We start from the raw sequence: 20816 nt of genomic DNA, 5'->3' as shown, positions 1-20816 counted from the left end.
TCTAAAAATCCACCTTTCCAGAAATAAGTCTCTCACTGTTGCCGCTTGCACAGACCCCCCTCAGCCCCCAGTTGTGCCCTGGACACAATATGTGAATTGCTTGCCCCCCATCTATCCTCAGAGTTCGTACTGCTTGGTGACCTAAACTGGGATATGCTTAACACACCGGCCGTCCTACAATCTAAACTAGATGCCCTCAATCTCACACAAATTATCAAAGAACCTACCAGGTACAACCCTGAATCTGTAAACATGGGCACCCTCATAGATATCATCCTGACTATTTTACCCTCTAAATACACCTCCGCTATCTTCAACCAGGATCTCAGCGATCACTGCCTCATCACTGTCAAATGCTCCATAAAACACTTCAGCGAGCAGGCCTTTCTAATTGACCTGGCCCGGGTATCCAGGATGGATATTGACCTCATTCCGTCAGTAGAGGATGCTCGGCTGTTCTTCAAAAGTGCTTTCCTCTCCATCTTAACTAAGCATGCCCCATTCAAAAAATTCAGAACTAAGAACAGATATAGCACCTGGTTCACCCCAGACTTGACTGCCCTTGACCAGCACAAAAACATCCTGTGGCATACTGCATTAGCATCGAACAGCCCCCGCGATATGCAACTTTTCAGGGAAGTCAGGATACAATATACACAATCAGTTAGGAAAGCAAAGGCTAGCTTTTTCAAACAGAGATTTGCATCCTGTAGCACTAACTCCAAAACGTTTTGGGACACTGTAAAGTCCATGGAGAATAAGAGCACCTCCTCCCAGCTACCCACTGCACTGAGGCTAGGAAACACAGTCACCACCGACAAATCTACGATAATCGATAATTTCAATAAGCATTTTGCTACGGCTGGCCATGCTTTCCACCTGGCTATTACTACCCCGGCCACCATCTCTGCACCCTCTGCTGCAACTTGCCCATGACACCCCCCCCCCCCGCTTCTTCTTCACCCAAATTCAGATAGCTGATGTCCTGAAAGCTAAATCTGGACCCCTACAAATCAGCTGGGCTAGACAATCTGGACCCTTTCTTTCTAAAATTAGCCGCCGAAATTGTCGCAACCCCTATTACTAGCCTGTTCAACCTCTCTTTCGTATCGTCTGAGATCCCCAGAGATTGGAAAGCTGCTGCGGTCATCCCCCTCTTCAAAGGGGGTGACACTCTAGATCCAAACTGTTACAGACCTATTTCCACCCTGCCCTGCCTTTCGAAAGTATTTGAAGTTAACAAACAGATCACAGACCATTTCGAATCACACTGTACCTTCTCCGCTATGCAATCTGGTTTCCGAGCTGGTCATGGGTGCATTTCAGCCACGCTCAAGGTCCTAAACGTTATAATAACCGCGATCGATAAAAGACAGTACTGTGCAGCTGTCTTCATCGACCTGGCCAAGGCTTTTGACTCTGTCAATCACTGCATTCTTATTGGCAGACTAAATAACCTTGGTTTCTCAAATGACTGCTTCGCCTGGTTCACCAACTACTTCTCAGATAGAGTTCAATGTGTCAAATTGGAGGGCCTGTTGTCTGGACCTCTGGCAGTCTCTATGGGGGTGCCACAGGGTTCAATTCTCTGGCTGACTCTATTCTCTGTGTATATCAATGATGTCGCTCTTGCTGCTGGTGACTCTCAGATCCACCTCTACGCAGACGACACCATTTTGTATACATCTGGCCCTTCATTGGACACTGTGTTTCCAAACGAGCTTCAATGCCATACAACACTCCTTCCATGGCCTCCAACTGCTCTTAAACGCTAGTAAAACTAAATGCATGCACTTCAATCGAACGCTGCTTGCACCCGCCTCCCCGACTAGAATCACTACTCTCGCCGGATCTGACTTAGAATATGTGGACAACTGCAAATACCTAGGTGTCTGGTTAGACCGTAAACTCTCCTTCCAGACACATTAAGCACCTCCAATCCAAAGTTAAATCTAGAATCGGCTTCCTATTTCGCAACAAAGCCTCCTTCACTCATGCTGCTAAACATGCCCTCGTAAAACTGACTATCCTACCGATCCTTGACTTCGGCGATGTCATTTACAAAATAGCTTTCAACACTCTATTCAGCAAATTGGATGTAGTCTATCACAGTGCCATCCATTTTGTCACCAAAGCCCCATAGACTACCCACCATTGTGACCTGTACGCTCTCGTTGGCTGGCCCTCACTACATATTCGTCGCCAAACCCACTGGCTCCAGGTCATCTATAAATCACTTCTAGGCAAATCCCCGCCTTATCTTAGATCATTGGTCACCATAGCAACACCCACCCGTAGTATGTGTTCCAGCAGGTATATCTCACTGGTCATCCCCAAAGCCAACACCTCCTTTGGCCGCCATTCCTTCCAGTTCTCTGCTGAAAATGACTGGAACGAACTGCAAAAATCTCTGAAGCTGGAGACACTTATCTCCCTCACTAACTTTAAGCATCAACTGTCAAAGCAGCTTACCAATCACTGCACCTGTACACAGCCCATCTGTAATTAGCCCACCCAACTACCTCGTTCCTATATTGTTATTTACATTGTTCTTTATTTTGCTCATTTGCACCCCAGTATCTCTATATGCACATCATCTTCTGCACATCTATCACTCCAATGTTAATACCAAATTATAATTATTTTTCACTATGGCCTATTTATTGCCTTACCTCCATAACATACCACATTTGCACACACTGTATATAGATTTCCTATTGTGTTATTGACTGTACGTTTTGTTTATTCCATATGTAACTCTGTGTTGTTGTTGTTTTTATCGCAGTGCTTTGCTTTATCTTGGCCAGGTCACAGTTGTAAATGAGAACTTGTTCTCAACTGGCTTACCTGGTTAAATAAAAATGGTTATGGTTATAACAACAGTAGAGTTATTGGTAGGGTTAGGGTTATAATATCAGTAGTGGTAGGGTTATATATCTACAGTGGAGGTATCGTTAGGGTTAGGCTTATAACTACAGTGGAGGTGTGGTTAGGTGTATATCTAAAGTAGAGGTATGATTAGGATTAGGACTATAACTACATTAGAGGTAAGGTTATAACTACTTTAGAGGTATGGTTAGGTTTAGCATTGTAACTACAGTAGAGATATGGTTAGGATTAGGGTTATAACTACAGTAGAGGTATGGTTAGGATTAGGGTTATAACTACAGTAGAGGTATGGTTAGGGTTAGTGTTATAACTACAGTAGAGGTATGGTTAGGGTTAGGGTTATAACTACAGTAGAGGTATGGTTAGGGTTAGGGTTATAACTACAGTAGAGGTATGGTTAGGGTTATAACTACAGTAGAGGTATGGTTAGGATTAGGGTTATAACTACAGTAAAGGTATGGTTAGGATTAGGGTTATAACTACAGTAGAGGTATGGTTAGGATTAGGATTATAACTACAGTAAAGGTATGGTTAGGATTAGGGTTATAACTACAGTAGAGGTATGGTTAGGATTAGGATTATAACTACAGTAAAGGTATGGTTAGGATTAGGGTTATAACTACAGTAGAGGTATGGTTAGGGTTATGGTTATAACTACAGTAGAGGTATGGTTAGCGTTAGGGTTATAACTACAGTAGAGGTATGGTTAGGATTAGGGTTATAACTACAGTAGAGGTATGGTTAGGATTAGGGTTATAACTACAGTAGAGGTATGGTTAGGGTTATAACTACAGTAGAGGCATGGTTAGGGTTATAATTACAGTAGAGGTATGGTTGGGGTTATAACTACAGTAGAGGTATGGTTAGGATTAGGGTTATAACTACAGTAGAGGTATGGTTAGGGTTATAACTACAGTAGAGGTATGGTTAGGATTAGGGTTATAACTACAGTAGAGGTATGGTTAGGATTAGGGTTATAACTACAGTAGAGGTATGGTTAGGATTAGGGTTATAACTACAGTAGAGGTATGGTTAGGGTTATAACTACAGTAGAGGTATGGTTAGGATTAGGGTTATAACTACAGTAGAGGTATGGTTAGGATTAGGGTTATAACTACAGTAGAGGTATGGTTAGGATTAGGGTTATAACTACAGTAGAGGTATGGTTAGGGTTATAACTACAGTAGAGGTATGGTTAGGGTTAGGGTTATAACTACAGTAGAGGTATGGTTAGGATTAGAGATATAACTACAGTAGAGGTATGGTTAGGATGAGGGTTATAACTACAGTAGAGGTATGGTTAGGATTAGGGTTATAACTACAGTAGAGGTATGGTTAGGATTAGGGTTATAACTACAGTAGAGGTATGGTTAGGATTAGGGTTATAACTACAGTAGAGGTATGGTTAGGGTTATAACTACAGTAGAGGTATGGTTAGGATTAGGGTTATAACTACAGTAGAGGTATGGTTAGGATTAGGGTTATAACTACAGTAGAGGTATGGTTAGGGTTAGGGTTATAACTACAGTAGAGGTATGGTTAGGATTAGGGTTATAACTACAGTAAAGGTATGGTTAGGGTTATAACTACAGTAGAGGTATGGTTAGGGTTAGGGTTATAACTACAGTAGAGGTATGGTTAGGGTTATAACTACAGTAGAGGTATGGTTAGGATTAGGGTTATAACTACAGTAGAGGTATGGTTAGGATTAAGGTTATAACTACAGTAGAGGTATGGTTAGGGTTATAACTACAGTAGAGGTATGGTTAGGATTAGGGTTATAACTACAGTAGAGGTATGGTTAGGGTTAAGGTCATAAAAACAGTATAGGCATGGTTAGGGTTATAACTACAGTAGAGGTATGGTTAGGGTTATAACTACAGTAGAGGTATGGTTAGTGTTATAACTACAGTATAGGTATGGTTAGGATTAGGGTTATAACTACAGTAGAGGTATGGTTAGGATTAGGGTTATAACTACAGTAGAGGTATGGTTAGGATTAGGGTTATAACTACAGTAGAAGTATGGTTAGGGTTAGTGTTATAACTACAGTAGAGGTATGGTTAGGGTTATAACTACAGTAGAGGTATGGTTAGGGTTATAACTACAGTAGAGGTATGGTTAGGGTTAGTGTTATAACTACAGTAGAGGTATGGTTAGGATTAGGGTTATAACTACAGTAGAGGTATGGTTAGGATTAGAGTTATAACTACAGTAGAGGTATGGTTAGGATTAGGGTTATAACTACAGTAGAGGTATGGTTAGGATTAGGGTTATAACTACAGTGGAGGTATGGTTAGGATTAGGGTTATAACTACAGTAGAGGTATGGTTAGGGTTAGTGTTATAACTACAGTAGAGGTATGGTTAGGATTAGGGTTATAACTACAGTAGAGGTATGGTTAGGGTTAGTGTTATAACTACAGTAGAGGTATGGTTAGGGTTAGGGTTATAACTACAGTAGAGGTATGGTTAGGATTAGGGTTATAACTACAGTAGAGGTATGGTTAGGATTAGGGTTATAACTACAGTAGAGGTATGGTTAGGATTAGGGTTATAACTACAGTAGAGGTATGGTTAGGATTAGGGTTATAACTACAGTAGAGGTATGGTTAGGTTTATAACTACAGTAGAGGTATGGTTAGGGTTAGCGTTATAACTACAGTAGAGGTATGGTTAGGGTTAGTGTTATAACTACAGTAGAGGTATGGTTAGGGTTAGGGTTATAACTACAGTAGAGGTATGGTTAGGATTAGGGTTATAACTACAGTAGAGGTATGGTTAGGGTTATAACTACAGTAGGGGTATGGGTAGGGTTAGGGTTATAACTACAGTAGAGGTATGGTTAGGGTTAGTGTTATAACTACAGTAGAGGTATGGTTAGGGTTATAACTACAGTATAGGTATGGTTAGGATTAGGGTTATAACTACAGTAGAGGTATGGTTAGGATTAGGGTTATAACTACAGTAGAGGTATGGTTAGGGTTAGGGTTATAACTACAGTAGAGGTATGGTTAGGATTAGGGTTATAACTACAGTAGAGGTATGGTTAGGATTAGGGTTATAACTACAGTAGAGGTATGGTTAGCATTAGGGTTATAACTACAGTAGAGGTATGGTTAGGGTTATAACTACAGTATAGGTATGGTTAGGATTAGGGTTATAACTACAGTAGAGGTATGGTTAGGATTAGGGTTATAACTACAGTAGAGGTATGGTTAGGGTTAGGGTTATAACTACAGTAGAGGTATGGTTAGGATTAGGGTTATAACTACAGTAGAGGTATGGTTAGGATTAGTGTTATAACTACAGTAGAGGTATGGTTAGGATTAGTGTTATAACTACAGTAGAGGTATGGTTAGGATTAGGGTTATAACTACAGTAGAGGTATGGTTAGGATTAGGGTTATAACTACAGTAGAGGTATGGTTAGGATTAGTGTAATAACTACAGTAGAGGTATGGTTAGGATTAGTGTTATAACTACAGTAGAGGTATGGTTAGGATTAGGGTTATAACTACAGTAGAGGTATGGTTAGGGTTAGTGTTATAACTACAGTAGAGGTATGGTTAGGGTTATAACTACAGTAGAGGTATGGTTAGGGTTATAACTACAGTAGAGGTATGGTTAGGATTAGGGTTATAACTACAGTAGAGGTATGGTTAGGATTAGGGTTATAACTACAGTAGAGGTATGGTTAGGGTTAGGGTTATAACTACAGTAGAGGTATGGTTAGGATTAGGGTTATAACTACAGTAGAGGTATTGTTAGGATTAGGGTTATAACTACAGTAGAGGTATGGTTAGGATTAGGGTTATAACTACAGTAGAGGTATGGTTAGGATTAGGGTTATAACTACAGTAGAGGTATGGTTAGGATTAGGGTTATAACTACAGTAGAGGTATGGTTAGGATTAGGGTTATAACTACAGTAGAGGTATGGTTAGGATTAGGGTTATAACTACAGTAGAGGTATGGTTAGGATTAGGGTTATAACTACAGTAGAGGTATGGTTAGGATTAGGGTTATAACTACAGTAGAGGTATGGTTAGGATTAGGGTTATAACTACAGTAGAGGTATGGTTAGGATTAGGGTTATAACTACAGTAGAGGTATGGTTAGGATTAGGGTTATAACTACAGTAGAGGTATGGTTAGGATTAGGGTTATAACTACAGTAGATGTATGGTTAGGATTAGGGTTATAACTACAGTAGAGGTATGGTTAGGGTTAGCGTTATAACTACAGTAGAGGTATGGTTAGGGTTAAGGTTATAACTACAGTAGAGGTAAGGTTAGGATTAGGGTTATAACTACAGTAGAGGTATGGTTAGGATTAGTGTTATAACTACAGTAGAGGTATGGTTAGGATTAGGTTTATAACTACAGTAGAGGTATGGTTAGGGTTAGTGTTATAACTACAGTAGAGGTATGGTTAGGGTTAGTGTTATAACTACAGTAGAGGTATGGTTAGGATTAGGGTTATAACTACAGTAGAGGTATGGTTAGGATTAGGTTTATAACTACAGTAGAGGTATGGTTAGGATTAGGGTTATAACTACAGTAGAGGTATGGTTAGGATTAGGGTTATAACTACAGTAGAGGTATGGTTAGGGTTAGTGTTATAACTACAGTAGAGGTATGGTTAGGATTAGGGTTATAACTACAGTAGAGGTATGGTTAGGATTAGGATTATAACTACAGTAAAGGTATGGTTAGGATTAGGGTTATAACTACAGTAGAGGTATGGTTAGGGTTATGGTTATAACTACAGTAGAGGTATGGTTACCGTTAGGGTTATAACTACAGTAGAGGTATGGTTAGGATTAGGGTTATAACTACAGTAGAGGTATGGTTAGGATTAGGGTTATAACTACAGTAGAGGTATGGTTAGGGTTATAACTACAGTAGAGGCATGGTTAGGGTTATAATTACCGTAGAGGTATGGTTAGGGTTATAACTACAGTAGAGGTATGGTTAGGATTAGGGTTATAACTACAGTAGAGGTATGGTTAGGGTTATAACTACAGTAGAGGTATGGTTAGGATTAGGGTTATAACTACAGTAGAGGTATGATTAGGATTAGGGTTATAACTACAGTAGAGGTATGGTTAGGATTAGGGTTATAACTACAGTAGAGGTATGATTAGGATTAGGGTTATAACTACAGTAGAGGTATGGTTAGGATTAGGGTTATAACTACAGTAGAGGTATGGTTAGGGTTATAACTACAGTAGAGGTATGGTTAGGATTAGGGTTATAACTACAGTAGAGGTATGGTTAGGGTTAGTGTTATAACTACAGTAGAGGTATGGTTAGGGTTAGGGTTATAACTACAGTAGAGGTATGGTTAGGATTAGGGTTATAACTACAGTAGAGGTATGGTTAGGGTTATAACTACAGTAGGGGTATGGTAGGGTTAGGGTTATAACTACAGTAGAGGTATGGTTAGGGTTAGTGTTATAACTACAGTAGAGGTATGGTTAGGGTTAGTGTTATAACTACAGTAGAGGTATGGTTAGGATTAGGGTTATAACTACAGTAGAGGTATGGTTAGGATTAGGGTTATAACTACAGTAGAGGTATGGTTAGCATTAGGGTTATAACTACAGTAGAGGTATGGTTAGGGTTATAACTACAGTATAGGTATGGTTAGAATTAGGGTTATAACTACAGTAGAGGTATGGTTAGGATTAGGGTTATAACTACAGTAGAGGTATGGTTAGGATTAGTGTTATAACTACAGTAGAGGTATGGTTAGGATTAGTGTTATAACTACAGTAGAGGTATGGTTAGGATTAGGGTTATAACTACAGTAGAGGTATGGTTAGGATTAGGGTTATAACTACAGTAGAGGTATGGTTAGGATTAGTGTTATAACTACAGTAGAGGTATGGTTAGGATTAGTGTTATAACTACAGTAGAGGTATGGTTAGGATTAGGGTTATAACTACAGTAGAGGTATGGTTAGGGTTAGTGTTATAACTACAGTAGAGGTATGGTTAGGGTTATAACTACAGTAGAGGTATGGTTAGGGTTAGGGTTATAACTACAGTAGACGTATGCTTAGGGTTATAACTACAGTAGAGGTATGGTTAGGATTAGGGTTATAACTACAGTAGAGGTATGGTTAGGATTAGGGTTATAACTACAGTAGAGGTATGGTTAGGGTTAGGGTTATAACTACAGTAGAGGTATGGTTAGGATTAGGGTTATAACTACAGTAGAGGTATTGTTAGGATTAGGGTTATAACTACAGTAGAGGTATGGTTAGGATTAGGGTTATAACTACAGTAGAGGTATGGTTAGGATTAGGGTTATAACTACAGTAGAGGTATGGTTAGGATTAGGGTTATAACTACAGTAGAGGTATGGTTAGGATTAGGGTTATAACTACAGTAGAGGTATGGTTAGGGTTAGGGTTATAACTACAGTAGAGGTATGGTTAGGATTAGGGTTATAACTACAGTAGAGGTATGGTTAGGATTAGGGTTATAACTACAGTAGAGGTATGGTTAGGATTAGGGTTATAACTACAGTAGAGGTATGGTTAGGATTAGGGTTATAACTACAGTAGAGGTATGGTTAGGATTAGGGTTATAACTACAGTAGAGGTATGGTTAGGATTAGGGTTATAACTACAGTAGAGGTATGGTTAGGATTAGGGTTATAACTACAGTAGAGGTATGGTTAGGGTTAGGGTTATAACTACAGTAGAGGTATGGTTAGGATTAGAGATATAACTACAGTAGAGGTATGGTTAGGATTAGGGTTATAACTACAGTAGAAGTATGGTTAGGATTAGTGTTATAACTACAGTAGAGGTATGGTTAGGATTAGGTTTATAACTACAGTAGAGGTATGGTTAGGGTTAGTGTTATAACTACAGTAGAGGTATGGTTAGGGTTAGTGTTATAACTACAGTAGAGGTATGGTTAGGATTAGGGTTATAACTACAGTAGAGGTATGGTTAGGATTAGGTTTATAACTACAGTAGAGGTATGGTTAGGATTAGGGTTATAACTACAGTAGAGGTATGGTTAGGATTAGGGTTATAACTACAGTAGAGGTATGGTTAGGGTTAGTGTTATAACTACAGTAGAGGTATGGTTAGGATTAGGGTTATAACTACAGTAGATGTATGGTTAGGATTAGGATTATAACTACAGTAAAGGTATGGTTAGGATTAGGGTTATAACTACAGTAGAGGTATGGTTAGGGTTATGGTTATAACTACAGTAGAGGTATGGTTACCGTTAGGGTTATAACTACAGTAGAGGTATGGTTAGGATTAGGGTTATAACTACAGTAGAGGTATGGTTAGGATTAGGGTTATAACTACAGTAGAGGTATGGTTAGGGTTATAACTACAGTAGAGGCATGGTTAGGGTTATAATTACCGTAGAGTTATGGTTAGGGTTATAACTACAGTAGAGGTATGGTTAGGATTAGGGTTATAACTACAGTAGAGGTATGGTTAGGGTTATAACTACAGTAGAGGTATGGTTAGGATTAGGGTTATAACTACAGTAGAGGTATGGTTAGGATTAGGGTTATAACTACAGTAGAGGTATGGTTAGGATTAGGGTTATAACTACAGTAGAGGTATGGTTAGGGTTATAACTACAGTAGAGGTATGGTTAGGATTAGGGTTATAACTACAGTAGAGGTATGGTTAGGATTAGGGTTATAACTACAGTAGAGGTATGGTTAGGATTAGGGTTATAACTACAGTAGAGGTATGGTTAGGGTTATAACTACAGTAGAGGTATGGTTAGGGTTAGGGTTATAACTACAGTAGAGGTATGGTTAGGATTAGAGATATAACTACAGTAGAGGTATGGTTAGGATTAGGGTTATAACTACAGTAGAGGTATGGTTAGGATTAGGGTTATAACTACAGTAGAGGTATGATTAGGATTAGGGTTATAACTACAGTAGAGGTATGGTTAGGATTAGGGTTATAACTACAGTAGAGGTATGGTTAGGGTTATAACTACAGTAGAGGTATGGTTAGGATTAGGGTTATAACTACAGTAGAGGTATGGTTAGGATTAGGGTTATAACTACAGTAGAGGTATGGTTAGGGTTAGGGTTATAACTACAGTAGAGGTATGGTTAGGATTAGGGTTATAACTACAGTAAAGGTATGGTTAGGGTTATAACTACAGTAGAGGTATGGTTAGGGTTAGGGTTATAACTACAGTAGAGGTATGGTTAGGGTTATAACTACAGTAGAGGTATGGTTAGGATTAGGGTTATAACTACAGTAGAGGTAGGGTTAGGATTAAGGTTATAACTACAGTAGAGGTATGGTTAGGGTTATAACTACAGTAGAGGTATGGTTAGGGTTAGGGTTATAACTACAGTAGAGGTATGGTTAGGGTTAGGGTTATAACTACAGTAGAGGTATGGTTAGGATTAGGGTTATAACTACAGTAGAGGTATGGTTGGGATTAGGGTTATAACTACAGTAGAGGTATGGTTAGGGTTAAGGTCATAAAAACAGTATAGGCATGGTTAGGGTTATAACTACAGTAGAGGTATGGTTAGGGTTATAACTACAGTAGAGGTATGGTTAGTGTTATAACTACAGTATAGGTATGGTTAGGATTAGGGTTATAACTACAGTAGAGGTATGGTTAGGATTAGGGTTATAACTACAGTAGAGGTATGGTTAGGATTAGGGTTATAACTACAGTAGAAGTATGGTTAGGGTTAGTGTTATAACTACAGTAGAGGTATGGTTAGGGTTATAACTACAGTAGAGGTATGGTTAGGGTTATAACTACAGTAGAGGTATGGTTAGGATTAGGGTTATAACTACAGGGGCGGCAGGTAGCTTAGTGGTTAAGAGCGTAGTGCCAGTAACCGAAAGGTCGCTGGTTCTAATCCCCGAGCCGACTAGGTGAAAAATCTGTCGATGTGCCCTTGAGCAAGGCACTTAACCCTAATTGCTCCTGTAAGTCGCTCTGGATAAGAGCGTCTGCTAAATGACAAAAATGTAAATGTAAATGTACAGTAGAGGTATGGTTAGGATTAGGGTTATAACTACAGTAGAGGTATGGTTAGGATTAGGATTATAACTACAGTAAAGGTATGGTTAGGGTTAGGGTTATAACTACAGTAGAGGTATGGTTAGGGTTATAACTACAGTAGAGGTATGGTTAGGATTAGGGTTATAACTACAGTAGAGGTATGGTTAGGGTTATAACTACAGTAGAGGTATGGTTAGGGTTAGTGTTATAACTACAGTAGAGGTATGGTTAGGATTAGGGTTATAACTACAGTAGAGGTATGGTTAGGATTAGAGTTATAACTACAGTAGAGGTATGGTTAGGATTAGGGTTATAACTACAGTAGAGGTATGGTTAGGATTAGGGTTATAACTACAGTAGAGGTATGGTTAGGGTTAGTGTTATAACTACAGTAGAGGTATGGTTAGGGTTAGGGTTATAACTACAGTAGAGGTATGGTTAGGATTAGGGTTATAACTACAGTAGAGGTATGGTTAGGATTAGGGTTATAACTACAGTAGAGGTATGGTTAGGATTAGGGTTATAACTACAGTAGAGGTATGGTTAGGATTAGGGTTATAACTACAGTAGAGGTATGGTTAGGTTTATAACTACAGTAGAGGTATGGTTAGGGTTAGCGTTATAACTACAGTAGAGGTATGGTTAGGGTTAGTGTTATAACTACAGTAGAGGTATGGTTAGGGTTAGGGTTATAACTACAGTAGAGGTATGGTTAGGATTAGGGTTATAACTACAGTAGAGGTATGGTTAGGGTTATAACTACAGTAGGGGTATGGGTAGGGTTAGGGTTATAACTACAGTAGAGGTATGGTTAGGGTTAGTGTTATAACTACAGTAGAGGTATGGTTAGGATTAGGGTTATAACTACAGTAGCGGTATGGTTAGGATTAGGGTTATAACTACAGTAGAGGTATGGTTAGCATTAGGGTTATAACTACAGTAGAGGTATGGTTAGGGTTATAACTACAGTATAGGTATGGTTAGGATTAGGGTTATAACTACAGTAGAGGTATGGTTAGGATTAGGGTTATAACTACAGTAGAGGTATGGTTAGGGTTAGGGTTATAACTACAGTAGAGGTATGGTTAGGATTAGGGTTATAACTACAGTAGAGGTATGGTTAGGATTAGTGTTATAACTACAGTAGAGGTATGGTTAGGATTAGTGTTATAACTACAGTAGAGGTATGGTTAGGATTAGGGTTATAACTACAGTAGAGGTATGGTTAGGATTAGGGTTATAACTACAGTAGAGGTATGGTTAGGATTAGTGTTATAACTACAGTAGAGGTATGGTTAGGATTAGTGTTATAACTACAGTAGAGGTATGGTTAGGATTAGGGTTATAACTACAGTAGAGGTATGGTTAGGGTTAGTGTTATAACTACAGTAGAGGTATGGTTAGGGTTATAACTACAGTAGAGGTATGGTTAGGGTTAGGGTTATAACTACAGTAGACGTATGGTTAGGGTTATAACTACAGTAGAGGTATGGTTAGGATTAGGGTTATAACTACAGTAGAGGTATGGTTAGGATTAGGGTTATAACTACAGTAGAGGTATGGTTAGGGTTAGGGTTATAACTACAGTAGAGGTATGGTTAGGATTAGGGTTATAACTACAGTAGAGGTATGGTTAGGATTAGGGTTATAACTACAGTAGAGGTATGGTTAGGATTAGGGTTATAACTACAGTAGAGGTATGGTTAGGATTAGGGTTATAACTACAGTGGAGGTATGGTTAGGATTAGGGTTATAACTACAGTAGAGGTATGGTTAGGATTAGGGTTATAACTACAGTAGAGGTATGGTTAGGATTAGGGTTATAACTACAGTAGAGGTATGGTTAGGATTAGGGTTATAACTACAGTAGAGGTATGGTTAGGATTAGGGTTATAACTACAGTAGAGGTATGGTTAGGATTAGGGTTATAACTACAGTAGATGTATGGTTAGGATTAGGGTTATAACTACAGTAGAGGTATGGTTAGGGTTAGCGTTATAACTACAGTAGAGGTATGGTTAGGGTTAAGGTTATAACTACAGTAGAGGTATGGTTAGGATTAGGGTTATAACTACAGTAGAGGTATGGTTAGGATTAGTGTTATAACTACAGTAGAGGTATGGTTAGGATTAGGTTTATAACTACAGTAGAGGTATGGTTAGGGTTAGTGTTATAACTACAGTAGAGGTATGGTTAGGGTTAGTGTTATAACTACAGTAGAGGTATGGTTAGGATTAGGGTTATAACTACAGTAGAGGTATGGTTAGGATTAGGTTTATAACTACAGTAGAGGTATGGTTAGGATTAGGGTTATAACTACAGTAGAGGTATGGTTAGGATTAGGGTTATAACTACAGTAGAGGTATGGTTAGGGTTAGTGTTATAACTACAGTAGAGGTATGGTTAGGATTAGGTTTATAACTACAGTAGAGGTATGGTTAGGATTAGGGTTATAACTACAGTAGAGGTATGGTTAGGATTAGGGTTATACCTACAGTAGAGGTATGGTTAGGATTAGGGTTATAACTACAGTAGAGGTATGGTTAGGATTAGGGTTATAACTACAGTAGAGGTATGGTTAGGATTAGGGTTATAACTACAGTAGAGGTATGGTTAGGATTAGGGTTATAACTACAGTAGAGGTATGGTTAGGGTTAGTGTTATAACTACAGTAGAGGTGTGGTTAGGATTAGGGTTATAACTACAGTAGAGGTATGGTTAGGATTAGGGTTATAACTACAGTAGAGGTATGGTTAGGATTAGGGTTATAACTACAGTAGAGGTATGGTTAGGATTAGTGTTATAACTACAGTAGAGGTATGGTTAGGGTTAAGGTTATAACTACAGTAGAGGTATGGTTAGGGTTATAACTACAGTAGAGGTATGGTTAGCGTTAGGGTTATAACTACAGTAGAGGTATGGTTAGGATTAGGGTTATAACTACAGTAGAGGTATGGTTAGGATTAGGGTTATAACTACAGTAGAGGTATGGTTAGGGTTAGGGTTATAACTACAGTAGAGGTATGGTTAGGGTTAGTGTTATAACTACAGTAGAGGTATGGTTAGGGTTAGTGTTATAACTACAGTAGAGGTATGGTTAGGGTTAGTATTATAACTACAGTAGAGGTATGGTTAGGGTTAGGGTTATAACTACAGTAGAGGTATGGTTAGGATTAGGGTTATAACTACAGTAGAGGTATGGTTAGGATTAGGGTTATAACTACAGTAGAGGTATGGTTAGGATTAGTGTTATAACTACAGTAGAGGTATGGTTAGGGTTAAGGTTATAACTACAGTAGAGGTATGGTTAGGGTTATAACTACAGTAGAGGTATGGTTAGCGTTAGGGTTATAACTACAGTAGAGGTATGGTTAGGGTTATAACTACAGTAGAGGTATGGTTAGGGTTAGGGTTATAACTACAGTAGAGGTATGGTTAGGGTTATAACTACAGTAGAGGTATGGTTAGGGTTAGTGTTATAACTACAGTAGAGGTATGGTTAGGGTTATAACTACAGTAGAGGTATGGTTAGGATTAGGGTTATAACTACAGTATAGGTATGGTTAGGGTTATAACTACAGTAGTGGTATGGTTAGGGTTATAACTACAGTAGGGGTATGGTTAGGATTAGGGTTATAACTACAGTAGAGGTATGGTTAGGATTAGGGTTATAACTACAGTAGAGGTATGGTTAGGATTAGGGTTATAACTACAGTAGAGGTATGGTTAGGATTAGGGTTATAACTACAGTAGAGGTATGGTTAGGATTAGTGTTATAACTACAGTAGAGGTATGGTTAGGGTTAAGGTTATAACTACAGTAGAGGTATGGTTAGGGTTATAACTACAGTAGAGGTATGGTTAGCGTTAGGGTTATAACTACAGTAGAGGTATGGTTAGGATTAGGGTTATAACTACAGTAGAGGTATGGTTAGGATTAGGGTTATAACTACAGTAGAGGTATGGTTAGGGTTAGGTTTATAACTACAGTAGAGGTATGGTTAGGGTTAGCGTTATAACTACAGTAGAGGTATGGTTAGGGTTAGGGTTATAACTACAGTAGAGGTATGGTTAGGATTAGTGTTATAACTACAGTAGAGGTATGGTTAGGGTTAAGGTTATAACTACAGTAGAGGTATGGTTAGGGTTATAACTACAGTAGAGGTATGGTTAGCGTTAGGGTTATAACTACAGTAGAGGTATGGTTAGGATTAGGGTTATAACTACAGTAGAGGTATGGTTAGGATTAGGGTTATAACTACAGTAGAGGTATGGTTAGGGTTAGGGTTATAACTACAGTAGAGGTATGGTTAGGGTTAGTGTTATAACTACAGTAGAGGTATGGTTAGGGTTAGTGTTATAACTACAGTAGAGGTATGGTTAGGGTTAGTATTATAACTACAGTAGAGGTATGGTTAGGGTTAGGGTTATAACTACAGTAGAGGTATGGTTAGGATTAGGGTTATAACTACAGTAGAGGTATGGTTAGGATTAGGGTTATAACTACAGTAGAGGTATGGTTAGGATTAGTGTTATAACTACAGTAGAGGTATGGTTAGGGTTAAGGTTATAACTACAGTAGAGGTATGGTTAGGGTTATAACTACAGTAGAGGTATGGTTAGCGTTAGGGTTATAACTACAGTAGAGGTATGGTTAGGGTTATAACTACAGTAGAGGTATGGTTAGGGTTAGGGTTATAACTACAGTAGAGGTATGGTTAGGGTTATAACTACAGTAGAGGTATGGTTAGGGTTAGTGTTATAACTACAGTAGAGGTATGGTTAGGGTTATATCTACAGTAGAGGTATGGTTAGGATTAGGGTTATAACTACAGTAGAGGTATGGTTAGGATTAGTGTTATAACTACAGTAGAGGTATGGTTAGGGTTAAGGTTATAACTACAGTAGAGGTAAGGTTAGGGTTAGGGTTATAACTACAGTAGAGGTATGGTTAGGGTTAGGGTTATAACTACAGTAGAGGTATGGTTAGGGTTAGTGTTATAACTACAGTAGAGGTATGGTTAGGGTTAGTATTATAACTACAGTAGAGGTATGGTTAGGGTTAGGGTTATAACTACAGTAGAGGTATGGTTAGGATTAGGGTTATAACTACAGTAGAGGTATGGTTAGGATTAGGGTTATAACTACAGTAGAGGTATGGTTAGGATTAGTGTTATAACTACAGTAGAGGTATGGTTAGGGTTAAGGTTATAACTACAGTAGAGGTATGGTTAGGGTTATAACTACAGTAGAGGTATGGTTAGCGTTAGGGTTATAACTACAGTAGAGGTATGGTTAGGGTTATAACTACAGTAGAGGTATGGTTAGGGTTAGGGTTATAACTACAGTAGAGGTATGGTTAGGGTTATAACTACAGTAGAGGTATGGTTAGGGTTAGTGTTATAACTACAGTAGAGGTATGGTTAGGGTTATAACTACAGTAGAGGTATGGTTAGGATTAGGGTTATAACTACAGTATAGGTATGGTTAGGGTTATAACTACAGTAGTGGTATGGTTAGGGTTATAACTACAGTAGGGGTATGGTTAGGATTAGGGTTATAACTACAGTAGAGGTATGGTTAGGATTAGGGTTATAACTACAGTAGAGGTATGGTTAGGATTAGGGTTATAACTACAGTAGAGGTATGGTTAGGATTAGGGTTATAACTACAGTAGAGGTATGGTTAGGATTAGTGTTATAACTACAGTAGAGGTATGGTTAGGGTTAAGGTTATAACTACAGTAGAGGTATGGTTAGGGTTATAACTACAGTAGAGGTATGGTTAGCGTTAGGGTTATAACTACAGTAGAGGTATGGTTAGGATTAGGGTTATAACTACAGTAGAGATATGGTTAGGATTAGGGTTATAACTACAGTAGAGGTATGGTTAGGGTTAGGTTTATAACTACAGTAGAGGTATGGTTAGGGTTAGCGTTATAACTACAGTAGAGGTATGGTTAGGGTTAGGGTTATAACTACAGTAGAGGTATGGTTAGGATTAGTGTTATAACTACAGTAGAGGTATGGTTAGGGTTAAGGTTATAACTACAGTAGAGGTATGGTTAGGGTTATAACTACAGTAGAGGTATGGTTAGCGTTAGGGTTATAACTACAGTAGAGGTATGGTTAGGATTAGGGTTATAACTACAGTAGAGGTATGGTTAGGATTAGGGTTATAACTACAGTAGAGGTATGGTTAGGGTTAGGGTTATAACTACAGTAGAGGTATGGTTAGGGTTAGTGTTATAACTACAGTAGAGGTATGGTTAGGGTTAGTATTATAACTACAGTAGAGGTATGGTTAGGGTTAGGGTTATAACTACAGTAGAGGTATGGTTAGGATTAGGGTTATAACTACAGTAGAGGTATGGTTAGGATTAGGGTTATAACTACAGTAGAGGTATGGTTAGGATTAGTGTTATAACTACAGTAGAGGTATGGTTAGGGTTAAGGTTATAACTACAGTAGAGGTATGGTTAGGGTTATAACTACAGTAGAGGTATGGTTAGCGTTAGGGTTATAACTACAGTAGAGGTATGGTTAGGGTTATTACTACAGTAGAGGTATGGTTAGGGTTAGTGTTATAACTACAGTAGAGGTATGGTTAGGGTTATAACTACAGTAGAGGTATGGTTAGGATTAGGGTTATAACTACAGTATAGGTATGGTTAGGGTTATAACTACAGTAGTGGTATGGTTAGGGTTATAACTACAGTAGGGGTATGGTTAGGATTAGGGTTATAACTACAGTAGAGGTATGGTTAGGATTAAGGTTATAACTACAGTAGAGGTATGGTTAGGATTAAGGTTATAACTACAGTAGAGGTATGGTTAGGGTTATAACTACAGTAGAGGTATGGTTAGGGTTAGGGTTATAACTACAGTAGAGGTATGGTTAGGGTTATAACTACAGTAGAGGTATGGTTAGGGTTAGTGTTATAACTACAGTAGAGGTATGGTTAGGGTTATAACTACAGTAGAGGTATGGTTAGGATTAGGGTTATAACTACAGTATAGGTATGGTTAGGGTTATAACTACAGTAGGGGTATGGTTAGGATTAGGGTTATAACTACAGTAGAGGTATGGTTAGGATTAAGGTTATAACTACAGTAGAGGTATGGTTAGGATTAGGGTTATAACTACAGTAGAGGTATGGTTAGGATTAGGGTTATAACTACAGTAGAGGTATTGTTAGGATTAGTGTTATAACTACAGTAGAGGTATGGTTAGGGTTAAGGTTATAACTACAGTAGAGGTATGGTTAGGGTTAGGGTTATAACTACAGTAGAGGTATGGTTAGGGTTAGGGTTATAACTACAGTAGAGGTATGGTTAGGGTTAGTGTTATAACTACAGTAGAGGTATGGTTAGGGTTAGTGTTATAACTACAGTAGAGGTATGGTTAGGGTTAGTATTATAACTACAGTAGAGGTATGGTTAGGGTTAGGGTTATAACTACAGTAGAGGTATGGTTAGGATTAGGGTTATAACTACAGTAGAGGTATGGTTAGGATTAGGGTTATAACTACAGTAGAGGTATGGTTAGGATTAGTGTTATAACTACAGTAGAGGTATGGTTAGGGTTAAGGTTATAACTACAGTAGAGGTATGGTTAGGATTAGGGTTATAACTACAGTAGAGGTATGGTTAGGGTTATATCTACAGTAGAGGTATGGTTAGCGTTAGGGTTATAACTACAGTAGAGGTATGGTTAGGGTTATAACTACAGTAGAGGTATGGTTAGGGTTAGGGTTATAACTACAGTAGAGGTATGGTTAGGGTTATAACTACAGTAGAGGTATGGTTAGGGTTAGTGTTATAACTACAGTAGAGGTATGGTTAGGGTTATAACTACAGTAGAGGTATGGTTAGGATTAGGGTTATAACTACAGTATAGGTATGGTTAGGGTTATAACTACAGTAGTGGTATGGTTAGGGTTATAACTACAGTAGGGGTATGGTTAGGATTAGGGTTATAACTACAGTAGAGGTATGGTTAGGATTAAGGTTATAACTACAGTAGAGGTATGGTTAGGATTAGGGTTATAACTACAGTAGAGGTATGGTTAGGATTAGGGTTATAACTACAGTAGAGGTATGGTTAGGATTAGTGTTATAACTACAGTAGAGGTATGGTTAGGGTTAAGGTTATAACTACAGTAGAGGTATGGTTAGGGTTATAACTACAGTAGAGGTATGGTTAGCGTTAGGTTTATAACTACAGTAGAGGTATGGTTAGGATTAGGGTTATAACTACAGTAGAGGTATGGTTAGGATTAGGGTTATAACTACAGTAGAGGTATGGTTAGGGTTAGGTTTATAACTACAGTAGAGGTATGGTTAGGGTTAGTGTTATAACTACAGTAGAGGTATGGTTAGGGTTAGTGTTATAACTACAGTAGAGGTATGGTTAGGGTTAGCGTTATAACTACAGTAGAGGTATGGTTAGGGTTAGGGTTATAACTACAGTAGAGGTATGGTTAGGGTTATAACTACAGTAGAGGTATGGTTAGGATTAGGGTTATAACTACAGTAGAGGTATGGTTAGGATTAGGGTTATAACTATAGTAGAGGTATGGTTAGGATTAGGGTTATAACTACAATAGAGGTATGGTTAGGGTTATAACTACAGTAGAGGTATGGTTAGGGTTATAACTACAGTAGAGGTATGGTTAGGATTAGGGTTATAACTACAGTAGAGGTATGGTTAGGGTTAGGGTTATAACTACAGTAACTGTACCTGACATAAGAGGCTGTCCTGCCATGCCCATGGGAGCCATGCCCAGGTTTGTCATCGCAGTGGCCCAGGCGTTGGAGTCTGACATTGGCATCGGCATGTTGCTGGAGTCCATGGACATGTTACGAATCCCTTCTGCAAAAAGAGAGAGAGAGC

The 20816-nt window shown here is 38.6% G+C and overlaps 1 protein-coding gene across 1 annotated transcript in view; it reads right to left on the bottom strand.

Annotated features, from left to right (window-relative positions):
* The window catches only part of LOC311105136 (ecto-NOX disulfide-thiol exchanger 2-like), a gene marked incomplete at its 3' end in the record, with an annotated part of 419761 nt that overhangs the window by 152904 nt on the left and 246041 nt on the right, over positions 1–20816 (bottom strand). The window contains exon 3 of the mRNA XM_084147162.1: positions 20664–20795. Within this exon, the coding sequence (XP_084003288.1) occupies positions 20664–20795 (132 nt within the window). The remainder of the gene's footprint in view (positions 1–20663; positions 20796–20816) is intronic.

The sequence above is a fragment of the Coregonus lavaretus genome (genome assembly GCF_964263955.1).
Source record: "Coregonus lavaretus genome assembly, chromosome: 29".
Lineage (NCBI taxonomy): Eukaryota > Metazoa > Chordata > Actinopteri > Salmoniformes > Salmonidae > Coregonus > Coregonus lavaretus.
The sequence above is the reverse complement of the archived record's forward strand: the minus strand, read 5'-3'. Positions and strand labels throughout refer to the sequence as shown.